The sequence below is a fragment of the Sciurus vulgaris genome (assembly GCF_902686455.1).
Source record: "Sciurus vulgaris genome assembly, chromosome: 9".
NCBI lineage: Eukaryota > Metazoa > Chordata > Mammalia > Rodentia > Sciuridae > Sciurus > Sciurus vulgaris.
Window position 1 is genome coordinate 31659395 of NC_136469.1, and position 16020 is coordinate 31675414.

Consider the following 16020-nt stretch of genomic DNA (forward strand, 5'->3'; position numbering starts at 1 on the left):
TTGTTTTTGTTTTTGTTTTGGTAGCTTCCTTGGAATTGTATGTAGATAAGCATATCTGTAAATAGATAATATTGTATTTCTTTTGATATAATCTGTAGCCATCATTTTCTTATTCTTGTTTTATTTACCTGTCTAGATCTGCTAATATGGTATTGAATAAGAGTGGAAAGAGTTGATATCCTTTTCTTGTTTCTGATCTTAGGGAGAATAAGCTCAGTTCCTTACCATTAAGTGTGATGTTAATTATAGGAGTTTTGGTTGATATTCTTTGAATTCTTTGAAATTCCCTTCCATTTCTTGCATATTGAAGTATTTTATCATTAACTGAGTATTACATTTTGTCAAAAATGTTTGAGTCAATTGATATGATCATATAATTTTTCTTTGGTTGGTTGATATGGTGAGTTACATTAATTAACTTTTAAATATTGAAACAGTTACACATGCTTTCAATAAATCCAGCATGGTTGTAGTATAATATTCTTTTTAATACATTGCTAGATTTAATTTGCTAATATTTTATTGAGGATTTTTGTCATGAGAGATTCATTTTCTTTTTTGTGCTGTCTTTGTTTAAGTATTAGTCTCTTAAAGTAAGTTGGAAAGTATCTTGTCCTTTACTGTTTTTTGGACAAGATGTATAATATGGTATTAATTATTCTATAAATGTTTGATAAAATTCTCCAGTGAAACTTTGGGGCTTGGAGATTTGGATTTTTAATATTTTAAACAGGTGAAAGATATAATTTGAATCAGAGGGTTCTCCCAAAGCCCATGTGTTGCCAGGCTTGATCCCCAGCCTGTGTTGCTTTTGGGAGGTGGTAGAACATTTAGAAGATGGGTCCTAGTGGAAGGAAGTTAGGTCACTGGGAGACATTCCCTTGAAGGGGATACTGAGACTTCAGCCCCTTCTTGTCTCTCTATTTTGCTTTCTGACCACCTTGACGTGAACTGGCCTCCTCTGTCATACAGTCTCACTGAAGCAACAAAGCCGTATGTCTGTGGACTGAAGCTTCAGAAACTATAAGCCAGAATAAAGTTTTCCTCCTTTTAAGTTGATTATCTCGGGCATTTTGTCACAGTTATGGAAAACTGACTTATATGGTGAACTTATTTGTATCTTTAAGAATTAATGGAGCAATCCATGTGCAACAGAATGAAACTAAACCCCTATCTCTCACCCTGCACAAAAATCAACTCACAATGGATCAAGGACCTTGAAATCAGACCAGAGACCTTGCATCTTATAGAAGAAAAAGTAGGTCCACATCTTCAATTTGTTGGCTTAGGATCAGACTTCCTTAACAGGACTCCCATAGCACAAGAAATAAAAGCAAGAATCAATAACTAGGACAGATTCAAACTAAATAGCTTTCTCTCAGCAAAGGAAACTATCAGCAATGCGAAGAGAGAGCCTACAGAGTGGGAGAATATCTTTGCCACTCATACTTCAGATAGAGCACTAATCTCCAGAATATATAAAGAACTGAAAAAACTCTACACGAAGAATACAAATAACCCAATCAACAAATGGGCTAAGGATATGAACAGACACTTCACAGAAGATCTACAAGCAATCAACAAACATATGAAAAAATGTTCACCATCTTTAGTAATAAGAGAAATGCAAATCCAAACTACACTAAGATTCCGTCTCACCCCAATTAGAATGGCGATTATCAAGAATACAAGCAACAATAGGTGTTGGAGAGGATGTGGGGAAAAAGGTACACTCATACATTGCTGGTGGGGCTGCAAATTAATGCAGCCACTCTGGAAAGCAGTGTGGAGATTCCTTAGAAAACTTGGAATGGACCTACTATTTGACCCAGCTATCCCACTCCTCGGCCTATACCCAAACGACTTAAAATCAGCATACTACAGAGATACCTCCACATCAATGTTCATAGCTGCTCAATTCACAATAGCCAGACTGTGGAACCAACCTAGATGTCCTTCAATTGATGAATGGATAAAGAAACTGTGGTGTATATATATATATATACACACAATGGAATATTACTCAGCTATAAAGAATAATAAAATTATGGCATTTGCAGGTAAGTGGATGAAATTGGAGAATATCATGCTAAGTGAGATAAGCCAATCTCAAAAATCCAAAGGACAAATGATCTCACTGATAAGCGGATGATGATACATAATGGGGGGTGGGAGGGGGCAAGAATGGAGGAAAGAGGGAATGTATAGAGGGAAAAGAGGGGTGGGAGGGGTGGGGGGAAGGAAAAAATAAGAGAATGAATCAAACCTCATTACCCTATGTAAAGTATGATTATGCAAATGGTATGCTGTTACTCCATGTATAAACAGAAACAACATGTATCCCATTTGTTTACAATAAAATTTAAAAAAAAAAAGAATTAATGGGGCAGAGGAAGACCATGTTCAGGATGGTCTGAAGAAATGTGAATCTTGGTCACTGTGGTCTTTTCCTTGTGTATGTGTCATTTTAGACCATGAGTTTCTTGAGGGTAGCCATGGTCTTTAGTCATCATTGGACCCCCAGCACCTAGGACAGTGCCTGGCTCACAGTGGAAATGCCTACCAAGTGTAAGGTTGCTGAGTAAGTTGATTCTCTGTACTCTCACTCCTGCAGACTGAAATCCTGGTGCTGCTTAGCAAGCCCAGTGAGAAGAGGGCAGCGCAGAGCACAGCCTGAGTTCTCTTTGGGGTGGGAAAATCTCCTTGGAAGAAGGGAGGAGCAGATAGTCTCTGTGGTCCCTTTTCTTCCCCTTATCAGCCCCTAATTGACCAAACAACCTTAAGCAACCCCATTGTGCTTAGTAGCTGAACTGAGTTGGGAGCTGGTGATGGTGGGAGTAGACCAATGGCAGACTGGTGTTCTTTCCTACTGTGGGTGTATCTTCAGACACAGAAACAAACCTGAGAATCACACTTCAAAACAGGATGGGAAGGAGAGGAGGTGAGAATGCGTTGAGCTTGGGTAAGACTTGCTGAGTAATGATTCTTAATTGTTTAAAGATGAGCAGATTCAGGCTTGTGGGAAACATGGGCTTGCCTGGTCTCTGAGTTTCAAAAGTGACACCAAGGTGCTTGCTACTTTTACTGCAGTTTCTAATGTGCTAAGTTATACAGTTGTACCTTAAGTTATATGGTTTATATGGGTTACATTTGTGTGTAGATGCACATAAGTGCATGAGAAATTGCATGGATTATCAGGTGTATTTCTACTGGGATGGACCCAGTTACTGAAATTAAATTTTCATGTTTTTCTAGCTTGATTATACAATGGAAAAAGTTGATGACTCTATTATTCTGTACTAGAACATCTTGAGTCAGTTAAATCCTTTGATTTGTCTTCCTAACACTATGTGCATTAACTGATGTCTTTATTAACTTAATTTTTAAGCATTTACCTATCTGTATCACTCTCTGAACAGTTATGGACTACGTTTAAAAATATTTTGTTTCATTATGTTTATTTACTGTTTTTTCTGATCTCTATGTTAGTTTGTAATTTGAGAATTTTTAAATAGTACTGAGTATTATAAAAGCTATAGGCCTGATGCTAGATTTATTTGTAGTATTAGAACAGAAGAACAGTATCTTCAGGATGCCAGTTGCACATTCTCATTGTTGCTGTGAATATGTAAAACTGATGATAAATAAGTTTTAAGACTCTGTCTTAATAGAAAATATTCTGGTACAATCCATTGAAAACTTTTCTTGTAAGTACCCTTACCTGATCCTAAACTCAACCTGAACCAAACATTGTATTTTCTATGCAAGTTGACCACTCTCTCCTCTGGGTCATGTACACACTCCCTGTTAACATAGAGTGTTGGGATGATCTGTTTGCAAGTCTTTCTCCTGTATTAGATTATGATTGGATTATACGTTCCTTTTGGAAAAGCTCTAACCCCTATATCACCAGAGCCTAGCACAATTCCTTATTCTAGAATAAGACCAAAGGAAGGCAAGTAATTGTATTGCCCACCTATAATAGCACCTGATTTGTGGATAAGCTCTTAGTGCATATTAATTGAATTAATAAGCCAGAGTCAATGATTGGTGCTTAGTAAACATGTGCTGAGCTAATGAATTCCTCTGTACTGTGCAGCGTGTTTCATAGGCGAAAACCATACTGTTCAAATCCAGATGCAGAGACTCCATAAGGGTTCACTGCCTAGATTTGCTTTTCAAGGTAATCCTGCCCTCCAACTGAAGAACACTGAAAACCTGATAAAAAACAACAATGAAAGTTAAAACATACGAGATTAAAAAATAGAAGGCACTTTTTTGATAAAACATTATTATTATTATTATTTTGGTACCAGGGATTAAACCCAGGGGTGCTTAACCACAAAGCCACATTCCCAGACCTTTTTTTTTGATTTTATTTAGAGACAGGATCTCACTGAGCTGCTTAGGGCCTTGCTAAGTTGCCGAAGCTGGCTTTGGACTCTAGATCCTCCTGCCTCAGCCTCCCGAGCTGCTGAGATTATAGGCATGTTCCACTGTGCCTGGCCAAAACCGATTATTTTTAATCCTGTAAGTTTCAATATACTGTTTTGTGCATGTAGACTGTGCTTTATCTTTTGTGCAGTTAGGAATGTTACTCAAAAACCTCTTATAAATTTATTATTGTAGAACAATATGTAGTTTTCATATTGTTTAACTTTTCTGTTTAGGCTGTTTCCCTATTTGGTGCATTTTAACTTTATTAATAGATCACAAATTATTTTAGTGAATTCAGAAACCTATTATGAGGTCCTATTACTTGCTTTCTTTGTGCAATAATGGATGGGCATTCATGTTTTTATCTGCCTACAAAAAAAATTGATAGTTGAAAAAGTAATTAATAATACAATCACGATTATTTCAAGAATCAATGAGCCATGTTTATTTGAACCATCATGGAAAACAAAACCAGAAAATAAAATAAAAATAAAACAATAACTTACCTGTGCTGCCTCATGCATGCAGTATATTGGCTTGTACTCTTGGCCAAGATGGGAGCAAGAGGTGTGGGGCCTCAGTTGAGAAGTCCACATACCTTGCAAGAAGCAGATGTTGGCGTGGTGCCAGAGCTGCTAACTCCTCAGAACATGACGGTAGGAGGCCTGTCTGGCTGTAACTTGTTCTCCAGGGCTGAAGTTTTTGCATCCTATTATGTAAGCTCATATCATTTGCCTTGTTTGGAGAGGGAGCATTCAGATAGGTCACTTCCAAATGGTTTCTTGCTTTTTGCCCATTGCATGATTTTCCCCTTTCTGATTCCTTATCCTTTTTCATGAAAATGACGTTTTTTGTTGTTGTTTTTTGGTTTTGTGGTGCGGGGATTGAACCCAGAGCCTTGTGCATGTGAGGCAAGTACTCTACCAACTGAGCTATATTCCCAGCTCGTAATTCCTTATCTTTGATAAGGTGAATTCTTGATTTACTGTCCCCTTTCTTTTATCTTTTCTCTTTTTTTCCTACCTTTCCCAGGATCCCTCATTTCCCCTTTCAAATGTTCAACAGGAGCGTTGACCTTCATCCATGAGCTCCTCCCTCTTCTAGTCTGGTGCACAGGAGCTCCATGGGACAGAGTGTGCCCTGCCTTTGTGGAATCAGATAAGAAGCAAGAGTCAAGTGGCAACTCAGACCTGGGACCCCTCCCCAACTGCAGCCTGGGTAGTGAATTAGTTAATTTGGGGTACCAGATAAACTTGAAGTGCTATAGAGACATGATCATGAATGTAGTTAGGAAACTTTGTTTAGGAAACTTTTAAGCTAAATTTAAAAATGCCATCAAGTGAAGACTTCATATAACTTATCAGTTACATGTGGCTATTTTTAAAATTTTCCTTCACTCCCTTACATGAGCTATAACAACAAAATGCTACTAAGTGCTTCCCAGCACTTAGAACAGGGGTGGCACATTGCTCAATAAATATTTGCTCAGTAAATATGTTAAATAGATGAGTGACTTCATGCTTCTATAACCCTCTCAAGTTGAAGGGAAGGCAGAATTTGTCATCTGACAGGTCTGATTTGCAATCCTGGCCCTATCTCTTACAATGCCTAAACTTTCTGAGCCTGTCACCTCATGTGTCTAATAGAATTTCTGTGAAGTCTTCATAGTAAAGTAAGAGTTTGGATGGACTCTGCTATGGTCTGAGTGTGTATGTCCCTCTAAACTTCTATTAAAATCTACTCCCCATGACTTATCATTAGGAGGTGGGGCCTTGAGGATGTCACTAGGCCATAACAGCAGAGCTCTTGTGAATGGGATTAATGCTTTCACAAGAGGCCCCACGGAGTTGTTCACTCCCTTCCACATGTGAGGACAGTGAGAAAGCACCATCTCTGAAACAGAGCCCTTCCCCATGCCCAATCTGCTGGCAACTTGACCTTGAATTTCTCAGCTCCCAGAACTATGAGCAATAAATTTCTGTTGTTTATAAATCATCCAGCCTAAGATATTTTGTTGTAGTAGTCCACAGGGACTAAAGCAAACCTTTTGTGGCTGTCTGTCTGTCTCCTCCTTATCTTAATGCTAGTGTTTGACCGTACTCTCCCAATTCCTTCAGCTGTGACCTTCTTTACATGAGGGGCAGAGCTGACGTAGGGGAGGAATTACCACTTTTTGCCATGGTCATTCTTTTTCATTATAAAAATCTCAGGAAATGAAAAGCTCGAATGTACAGCTCATGGATCTTAAGTTTAGAGTAGCATTGTCCAGTAGCTGCAGCTGAACTGCTGAGAAGGGACAAAAGAAGCCTTCAAGCCTCTGCTTCCCACAGGGTCAGCAGTGGTGAAATGTGTGAGATGTGAGGCACAAGGTGGGAGGGTGGGGGCATGTAGGGGGAGACACTGGAGAAGCAGATAACTTCCAACGAACGGTCCCCCTGAGAAGGAAGTGACCACTCATGCGTGGCCCCCTTCCAGCTCCTTGTACTGAAAAGACAAGACAGAAGACAATAGGTACAACAGGATGTCAAGTTTATATACAAGAATATAATGTTTATCTGAAATATTTACAGTGTTGGTTAAAGCAATATTTTTACAACTTTTTTCAGGTAAACTACTATGTATATTACAGTTAAGCTACAATGGTTTAATCTGCAAAAATTAAGTAAAATAACGTTTTACACACAGCTGAAAGTACTCAAGTCAATAATAAAATTTATTTACTTTGCCCTTTATTTGAAAAGATCATGCTATGAAGAACGGTTAATGTGCTTTTTATAAATGGAAGTTCTGCAGCTGGAATGTGATACATGCAACAGTCTCAAGTTCCCACTGAGGGTGTAAAATGACAAATGAAATGTTATAAGACTTAGATGCCGAGTCTCAGGCTGGAGCCGAGGAAGATGTTGAGATAACAGCCAGCTTTATCTCAACAGAGTGTGAACCACAAGTTTGGGCCACACGGAAAAATGAAGCAGCTCGCATGCTATGGCAACATCTGTGGAAAGTAAAAAAAAATCAACCGACTCCCACCAAATAGGTGGAAACAAACCAGACCCAAGTCACCGTTGTACCTATTCAAAAACTAGCCTTAAACTGAACTATTTTAAAACTTCATAAAGATATCCACAATTTTATTAGTTTGAACATTTCCACATGATTTGGGTGGGTTTTACTTTATGTGAAAACATCTATCCACTGCCGAGGCCTCCCAGGGCCTTGTAACTCAGGTATGCTGGGGATGCAAACGTGCAAAAGGCAGCTGGGGCTGGAGCGCGGGACTGTGCTTGGGAGACCGGAAGTGACATCCCAGAGCGGAGGTGGTCAGCTGAGCCCTGGAGCTGACCAGTCGGGAGCCATGCGGAGACCAGAACTAGCACTGCAGCTTTCGGATGCTGCGCGAGATGCGCTTGAACTCTCTCTGCCCCTTCTGCCACCGCTTCACCGAGGTGATCACCAGCTCCCCGCCCTGTTTCTGTCCCATGACGAGATAGGGCGCATTGATGTCGTTCATCTCCTCACAGGTGCACTGCAAGCTGTCTTTGAGCCACAGCACGGATTTCTTCAGGTCCCTCTCGGACACACCGTTCAGCTTGTAAATGGTCTTGCTCTTGGTCTCCAGGATGATCTTGGTATCTCTGTTGATGTAGGTTATCTCCTTCACTTTTATTTTCAGCGCTGTGAAGATGAGAGGGGCAGAAAGAATCCCATCAGTTACGCTGAGACCATATAGTATAGGTTGGGAGCTTTGGACACTCTATCCAGCTGCCTGTGTGTGCCTAGGCCTGTGGGAGGGAAGAGGAGCTTTCTAGAACTAATGAGACTGTCAGGGGTTGCAGGTAGGGGGTTGGGAGCTGGGGGCAGCAGGTGGCTCCATTTCTAAAGCCTCAAAGCGTTTGCCAGGCACTTTGTTTCAAATCAGCCACCCTTTCAAAATGGGCTTTCTCTTTGCAGGACTCAATTAACTTTTCTTCTGGTTTCCTCGCCCTTGTGTTTGTAAGTAGGTTGCATGTGGTTCCTGCTCTCCCCAACAAATGACTTCCCCTATTGGAAACTTCAGCATGAAAGAAATGCCTGACTCTTAGGTGAAACATGATCCTTCTGTGGCCGTAAACTTTAAACTCAATTTATTATGTCGGAGAGGTTTTTGGACAAACCTGTAAGGAAATTGTATCACACAATCATTGTTTTCTAAAGAACAGATTACAGGGAAGGAGAATTGATCTTGCAGCTGCATTTGATTTGGTAAAGTAACTAGGAGAAAAAATATGCAAGGCTCTTTTTAAGAGCACAACATGTTTAGCCATAAAAGTGTTTTTCTGAAGACCTCATCCTCATATGCTCTCATTTGTCTGTCCAAGGCCAAGGCGTTTACAGATCATATATGTACTGTTTCCAAAATGTATATGTAGACTCATTAGAATGTTAAGACCTAACGTAAGTGGTTTACTATAAAAGACACATTTTATAGTCATGAACAGTATGCCTTGGGAAAGAAAACCCTACAAACATACATGCTGGATTTAAATTTCAAGACTCCATGAAGGCAGGAAAAGAACAGAACTTTAAGGTTGGAAGGGGTCATCCCATTAGAATCTCTTGTTAGTACATGAAAAATCTGAAATTCAAAGTCGTTTAGTGAGCGGCTCCAGGTTGCCCAGTTAGACTGTGTCCCCCTGTAGTCTAGTTCTCAGAACTCTTGTCCCCAAAACTCCTTCCAAAACATCACTGTGTTCTTTTGAGGGAAGGTCAAATTCCCCATCCTGGTTAGAGAGCACTGACACTGATTTGCCCAAGTCCAGTGTGTCCTAAGACCCTTGGTGCCACTGATAGTTGTTCTGTATAGAGGACATGCAGGTGTGACTTCCTGACTTTGATGGGGTTTAATGCATTGTTTAAATTAGTAATAAAGGAAGAGTTTTCTGAGTGTTTCTAACTATTTGAGGGTTTCTCTTTCTTTTTTAAAAATCTCAGGGAATTCGACTGAGTATGGCTTCCCAGCCAATCAGAAATGAGCAGCTCAACCTCGATCAAATCCTGGATGTTGGACATGCCTTTGAAATAGCACTGGGTTCTCAGACTTTGTGTTACTAAAGTCATGGAAATATTACATGTGGCCTCTCTGTAAAGTCGGTGGGGTGCTGGAAGACCCTACCATGAACTGATTACACATTATCTAGGAGCTGGTCTCTAGCAAGGATGGAGTGTGTGCAAGACTTTACCTGGTCAAATAAAACATTCTTGAGCTGGGAGATCAGAAAAATCATCACTTTTAACCAGGAGGAGATTTATTACTCATCTTCCTCTAGCTATATAATAATCAACTTGGCAAACATGTATCATGAGAAAACATTAGGGGTTTCCTCTTTGCATTTTCAGCTGAGACCAAACATAGGGAATTAAAGCTCCAAAATAACTGTTCCTGCCCTGGAAGATGTGACCGGGGATGTAGGCTGTGGTAGGAGGCAGAGGTGATGATACCATCGTGCCTAATGATGATATATTCATATAGATCAGAAGGCAGTTCTGAAGTAAGGAGGTGTTCCATATTTTCCCCATGTTTAAGGAGTGCAGTGGGGAAAAGTTTATGCCTCCCCAGATGATTCAAGTTCAGTAAATCACATTGCTATGCTTGATCCTTCTGCCCTTAACTCCCCAAAGAACAGAGCAATATGGAACACTGCTTGTGAACTAAAGGTACATGATGCCCTTCCTGAAACTCCTCTTCATTATCCCTTAATGGGTCAAAAGGAGAGTGGGGAGATAGGAAACAAAGTTCATGAGGTACCTGCATGTGTGATACCCCAAGTGTGATGACTTCCATGGTGTTTTGAAAGGATTTCTCTAAGGAGACAGACTGCAGGGCACAGACTACAGAACTTGATAGGACATCCTTAGAAGGGGATCTTCTGTTAAGTTCAGTATGTGGAAGCAAGCAAATCGTATGTGTGTGTCCCCTACACTCAACTGTTGTAGACTCCCATGAAAGTCAGGAGAGGGATCTTATATGCAGTGCAAAGGACAAAAGACTGCCAGGAGAAAATGATATTTTATAGAATTTTTAATGTTTTACTAAGTAGTTATCTATCTTGTCTTTAATCAAGTCTTAGCAGCATGGAAACTAAGAACTGTGTTTTGGTAAGGCTCTGGTGGTTCAGAATTACCTGCAACTAACGTGCCTGACCCTTAGAAAGTTTGCAATTTGTAGATGTTTGAATGCAGATGTCTGAAATCCTATCAGCCCCACCACTTGAACTACCTTCTTTCTCTTCTCTTCCTCAATGCTGGGGGCCATGGTTGTTCTGGGACAAGCAAGTTACACACAGGCTACTTCCTGGAAGAGAGAGCTGGAGCTGATGAAGGGCGGTGATTGGATTGTTTTCATAATGAGGCAGCTGGCTGGGTCCGAGGTTTTGGGAATGGCAAGGGAAGCAGAGTGGAAGGCTATCAAAAGCAGGAGCTGGAATGGTATCCCTCAGTCTCAAGAATCTGTTGAATCGGTGGAAGTGCTAATACAGATCTGTTGGAGCCCATTATTGATTGATAGCACAGAGACTTTACCTGTTTACCAGTAAAGTCAGGCTTCTGCCTGAATTCTTTCAGGGGAGCCAGTTCCTCTAACACAAAAGGTGCCTGCTCTTGGAATAGGACTAAAACCTTGGGAGTCTGGGTGAAGTTCTTGGTCACTTCCAACTGATTTTGCACTGCGTCTGTGTCTAGCTGGGCTCCCCGCTCAGCGGGAGTTCTTTGCAGAGACAGCCTCCCACTTTCTTTCCTCTTCTAATACTCTCTTAAGGGGAGTGACTTAGACTTTGTGGAACTTGGGCAACATATCACATATGTTTTTTATTGGCCTTAAGCACCATGTCATCATGGCATCTTTCATGTATCTTGCTAAAGTAAATTTCTAAGCTTTCTTCTTCTCTGCCTCCCCCCCCCAACTATTTGCATAAAAGTGTGGCAAATGTGTCTAGACTTACTCATAAAAACTTTACCAAAATTTTATTTTAAAAAAGGAATTTAAGATGGTAATTGGAGATTGTGCAAAAGCCCATGTTAGGTGTCTTCTCAGGAAGCCATTTTTCTTTTTAAATTTAAGGAACTTCTCCCCCACAAATTATCAATCAATGCCTTGGATATATTCACTAATGGTGGAACATAGAGGAACAAATCACTATGGTTATAAATAAAAGTATTTTTTATTCAATGTCAGGGTAAATGCTTATTTGTGGCCAATTTAATGCCTTGAATATTCTTTGCTGAGGATAATATTTGCATTCCTATCCCTGGAACATAGGCCAAGGGAGGAGAATATGGTTGAGATTATGTTGGTTGGCACAAAAAAGTCAAAGTGTGATTAAAAAATGTACCACCGATCATTGATAATGTCATTTTCAATATTTGGCTATTGCTTAAGGAAATTGAGAATCTCTCACTAAAAAAATGTAATTCAGTACATAATAGTAAAATACCAAGGAAACTAAGAGTAACTTAAAAATGGCTTTAGGAAACACGAGCTATGATTGTATTTTACCCAGTCTTTAGCAGCATCTTAAGGATTGTACTTTTAAGTCTGACTGGTAAATAAAACTTCTGAAGTGAAATCTGTTGCTGCTGGTAGTGTATTACTTACCAAAATCGTTTTTACAAAGCGTTTCCATGATGTCGTTGTCATCCTCAGTTTTACTTTTGCAGGCTTCACATACCTTTGGAGCTAGAAATGTGAAAAACAGTCTTCAGTAAGTTTGCCTTAAAAGGGAACAGCAGGTGGCGTTTGTAAACAACCCAAAGGGCCTATCCAGGCAAGAGCAGCAATTGTCCTAGATGACCCCTGCTTCTGCCTCCTCTATAAAAGTTGGATCACTCATTCCTAAGAAAGCCTCCTTTACTCCTCATTTTTGGTTGGACAATATGAGAATGCACAATATGTTGAATTTAATCAACAATAACTCCCAAATAAAAAGTTGTGGGCAGAGTGTGCACAGGTGTGTGCAACTAGTTAACTTGGACAGGTTGTAGCTTTTCAGCTTGTCCTTCCCACCCCTGGGACAAATTTGGTCTACAAAAGTTATTCCCAAAGTCTAAGAAGAAAGCACCCAAAGAGTCAAAGACCCTTGAGGGACTTGGAAAACATGGTAACCATAAAATACAGTCCAAAGATCTTTCTTAGCTTGAGGACACCAGGGTAGCTCATTCTAGTCAGCACGACTCAGCATCCCAGGGAACCACTGCGTGGTATTTTCAAGCCTGTGCCAGAAGGGGCAGCTAGTGCTGTGCTGTAAGGACCACGTGTTGGGCTGTTTTCCCCCTGGGAAACACACCTCTCTCATTATAACAGCCTGCTCTTCCTGGGTCTGTCTCACATTGTGCTTTCTGCTGTTTGTGCTTGAAGTTAGGCAGCATTTATTTCATAATTATCTGTGAGGTTTCTTGGTGCAGGTTCTTCTTGCCCTTCTTTGTCTGTTTCAAACTCCCCAAAACCAAATCTGTTCCTGAAGCCAGTCAAAGATGAGGCAAACCTGTATGGGGCAGGGGGGGGGGGCGGTCTAACAAACCTAGGAATTTTGTGTTTGCACAATTATCAAAAAGTCTAGAAGGCTCTTCTAAAACAGTTGGATTTCTGGAGAAAAGAGAAAACCTAAAACATTCTCTTTCTCCCATTTATAAATATGCTAATGTTCACTTGAAAGTTTAGGTAAAATTAAATTTTCACTAAGGTGGAATGGAAAGAAAGCTTTATGTGATTTCATAATAGAAGACATTTATCAATCCCCCCCCCCAAAAAAAAAAATCACAAAGAGTGAATTTCAGAGCATAAACTTTTATTTTGAAGTAGGAAAGTAACTTTTTGGAGAAATGTACAGTGTATAATGTTAGTACTGATTGATAGTGGGGGAAAACAAAACCCAAACCAACCCATAAGAAACTAACGCCCCCTCACCCAACCAAAATGAAATATTTCCAATTAGGAGCTCTCAGAATGTATATAAAATGTTACTAACCTGTATTGGTTAATCTATGGTATATGTTGGACAAATGTTTGAAAAATGCCAAACATTTGCAATAAATTAGAAATCTAACCAATAAGATGATTGCAAACTCATGGTGCCTGCCAGGAAAGATTGCTAAACAACTTTGCATTTTCTTTAACTAATGATGTCTGTAGGAAAACAATTAGAGACTGAAAGGGAGACACTGCTGAAGTCCTGAAAGGGATTAGGAAGCCCCCTTTCTATCCCAGGGGGACCTAAATCAGCCCAGACACATTGTATACGTTTTCCTTTCAGGAAGAATATCAAGAGCCCATGAGGTTTTCATTGCTTTGATGGTTTTTGCCCAGGAACTCCCCCTCTGTTTTCTAAAAACTTGGGAAAGTCGTTTGCATGATTTTCTCCAGTTAATTAAAACCACTCCTAAGATAAAAGCTGATAGTGATAGAAAGATGATTCCTGGAGATTCCTTTTATGCCCCCTTTCTCAAACACCTGGGCAATTAAAACCAATACTCAGTTTTCCAAATGCTCCCAGTCAGTCCTGGTTTTCTCTCCAAAACCTAAACTGGCAAAGGACAAAAGGTAGCTTAAAGGGTCATACGTTTGTGCATTTTGGTTATCCTGACTGTATGGGAAATGTTCCTGAGACTAGTATCCTGCCCAGAGGTAAGAACCTGAGGAATAAGGATGGTCAAGGAACCTTGGCTCCCCACCAACCAATTCCTCCACACAAGACCACTCCCAAGGCCCTCAGAAGGGCGCCCTAGTGCTAGCATCTTCAATAAGAATTGTGGATCTATAAAGAAAAGTTGCCTTTGTTTTCTTTCTTTTTCTCTGCCCTTAATTGTAACTGGTATAATTCGCGGGTGGGGATGTCTCAAATCTGATAGTCTTGTTGCAACCTAGGAGGGCAAGGAGAGCGCCTGCCCTTCGCAGGACTGGCACCTCCCGCGGGACAAACCCGGTGGCTGCTGCGGGATCCTACGGGAGGGTCTTAGGCCAGTTGGGAGGAGGATGAATTAAGAGGGAAGGCTTACCTTCCTCAGTGGCCGGCAGGAGGTGGTCGCTACTAGCGAGCGGAATGCAGAGGTCGTTGTCCTGTGGGAAACGATCGCACTCGAGCATGTCGGGCCAGGGGAAGCCGAAGGCAGACATCACCGGAGCGCAGCGGTCCTTCACCTGCACGCAGAGTGAGTGGCACGGTTGAATGGTCTCGTCTAGGTCGTCGAGGCAGACAGGAGCGAAAAGCGAGCAGAGGAACTTCTTGGTGTCCGGGTGGCACTGCTTCATGACCAGCGGGATCCAGGCTCCCGCCTGCTCCAGAACCTCCTTCATGGTCTCATGGCCCAGCAGGTTGGGCAGCCGCATGTTCTGGTACTCGATGCCGTGGCACAGCTGCAGGTTGGCCGGGATGGGTTTGCAATTGCTGCGCTTATAGGAGAAGTCGGGCTGGCCGAAGAGGAAGAGCCCTCGCGCCGAGCCAAGGCAGCAGTGTGAGGCGAGGACCAGCAGCAGCAGCGAACCAGGACCCTGCGGCATCGTGGGCGCGCGACCCCCTCGGGGCGGAGAGAGCTGAGCCGGGGAAGCGCTAGGCAACCGGAGCTCGAGCTCGACCCGGGCCCGCTCGCTCAGCTAGGTGCGGCTCGTGGGCTTGGAAAACCCGCTTCGGTGGTCTGAGCGCGCGAAGCCGGGAACTGGGAAGACCGCGCGGGCGAGGCGCTGCAAGCCCGCGCGCAGCTCCGGGGGGTTCCGACCCGGGGGAGCAGAGTGAGCCGCTGCTGGGGCACAGCCAGAGTTTTCTTGGCCTTTTTTATGCAAATCTGGAGGTGGGGGGAGCAAGGGAGGAGCCAGTGGAGGGTAATCTGAGGAGGGCTGGTCACTATTTTCTTGGTTTGGTTTTCGGTTGAGAATGGCCCTCACGCGCTCGTTGGAAGTAAATTCTGGCGGTGCCCCCTCCCCAGATGCTGCTGCTGCGCGCGCGCTCTACGACTGCAACAACAATCAGACAGGCCTGGCCGCTGCGTCCCGCAGGGAGCGAGCGAGGCGCAGGCTGCGGGAGTTAGGGACCAGCGCGGTGCAAAGCGAGCGGCCTCGCAGCCAGGTCCAGGCCAGAACGCACTCCGCCTCTGGTGCGTCCCTGGCCGGAGTGCATTGTGCCACAACCCGACGTTTCTGTTCGTGCTGTGGCACTGCGCGGCGGACGGCGTCCCAGGGAGCCACCAACCAGCAGCTGCCTGGCTGTTTGTGCTCCAGGACCTGAGCGCCCGAGGTCGCCTCGACGAACTTCGTTTGTTACCAAAACTCTAGCTGAAGTTCTGTAGCCTGGTCTATGCGGCGTGCTTCCCTCTGTCCCTAGAAAAACCATCAGAATTATAAATTAAGCAAAACTTTACATGGAAAACGAAATAATAACACAGTGCTGGATTATTTGTTGAGGCGTCTAAATGATTTTGCCCTTGTAGAAATGCCTCTATAGAGTCTCGTCTGCATCATACAAAATTGCCCACCATTTCTCCTTTTTGGAGGCGAGATTTTCTTCACAAGTAAATGGGATGACTCAATACCGGTCCTAGCACAGACCGGCCCTTACAGCA

The 16020-nt window shown here is 42.3% G+C and overlaps 1 protein-coding gene across 1 annotated transcript; it reads right to left on the minus strand.

Moving 5' to 3' along the window:
* Nucleotides 1–6809: 6809 nt before the first annotated feature.
* On the minus strand, nt 6810–15301 carry SFRP2 (secreted frizzled related protein 2). Its single transcript, XM_079153101.1, has 3 exons — nt 14464–15301; nt 12068–12148; nt 6810–8112 (listed from the first exon to the last, which is right to left on the minus strand). Exons 1-3 carry the CDS (start codon nt 14963–14965, stop codon nt 7808–7810), a joined length of 888 nt encoding a protein of 295 aa, XP_079009227.1. The 5' UTR covers nt 14966–15301; the 3' UTR covers nt 6810–7807.
* Between the last annotated feature and the right edge of the window lie 719 nt (nt 15302–16020).

What these genes read in the sequence shown, in the direction of transcription:
- SFRP2 (XM_079153101.1), bottom strand. Translation starts at nt 14,965, where the DNA reads ATGCCGCAGGGTCCTGGTTCGCTGCTGCTGCTGGTCCTCGCCTCACAC. An exon ending in CCTGCCGGCCACTGAGGAAG is followed by an intron (nt 12,149 to 14,463) that starts GTAAGCCTTCCC and finishes TCACATTTCTAG; the next exon opens with CTCCAAAGGTATGTGAAGCC. An exon ending in GCTTTGTAAAAACGATTTTG is followed by an intron (nt 8,113 to 12,067) that starts GTAAGTAATACA and finishes TCATCTTCACAG; the next exon opens with CGCTGAAAATAAAAGTGAAG.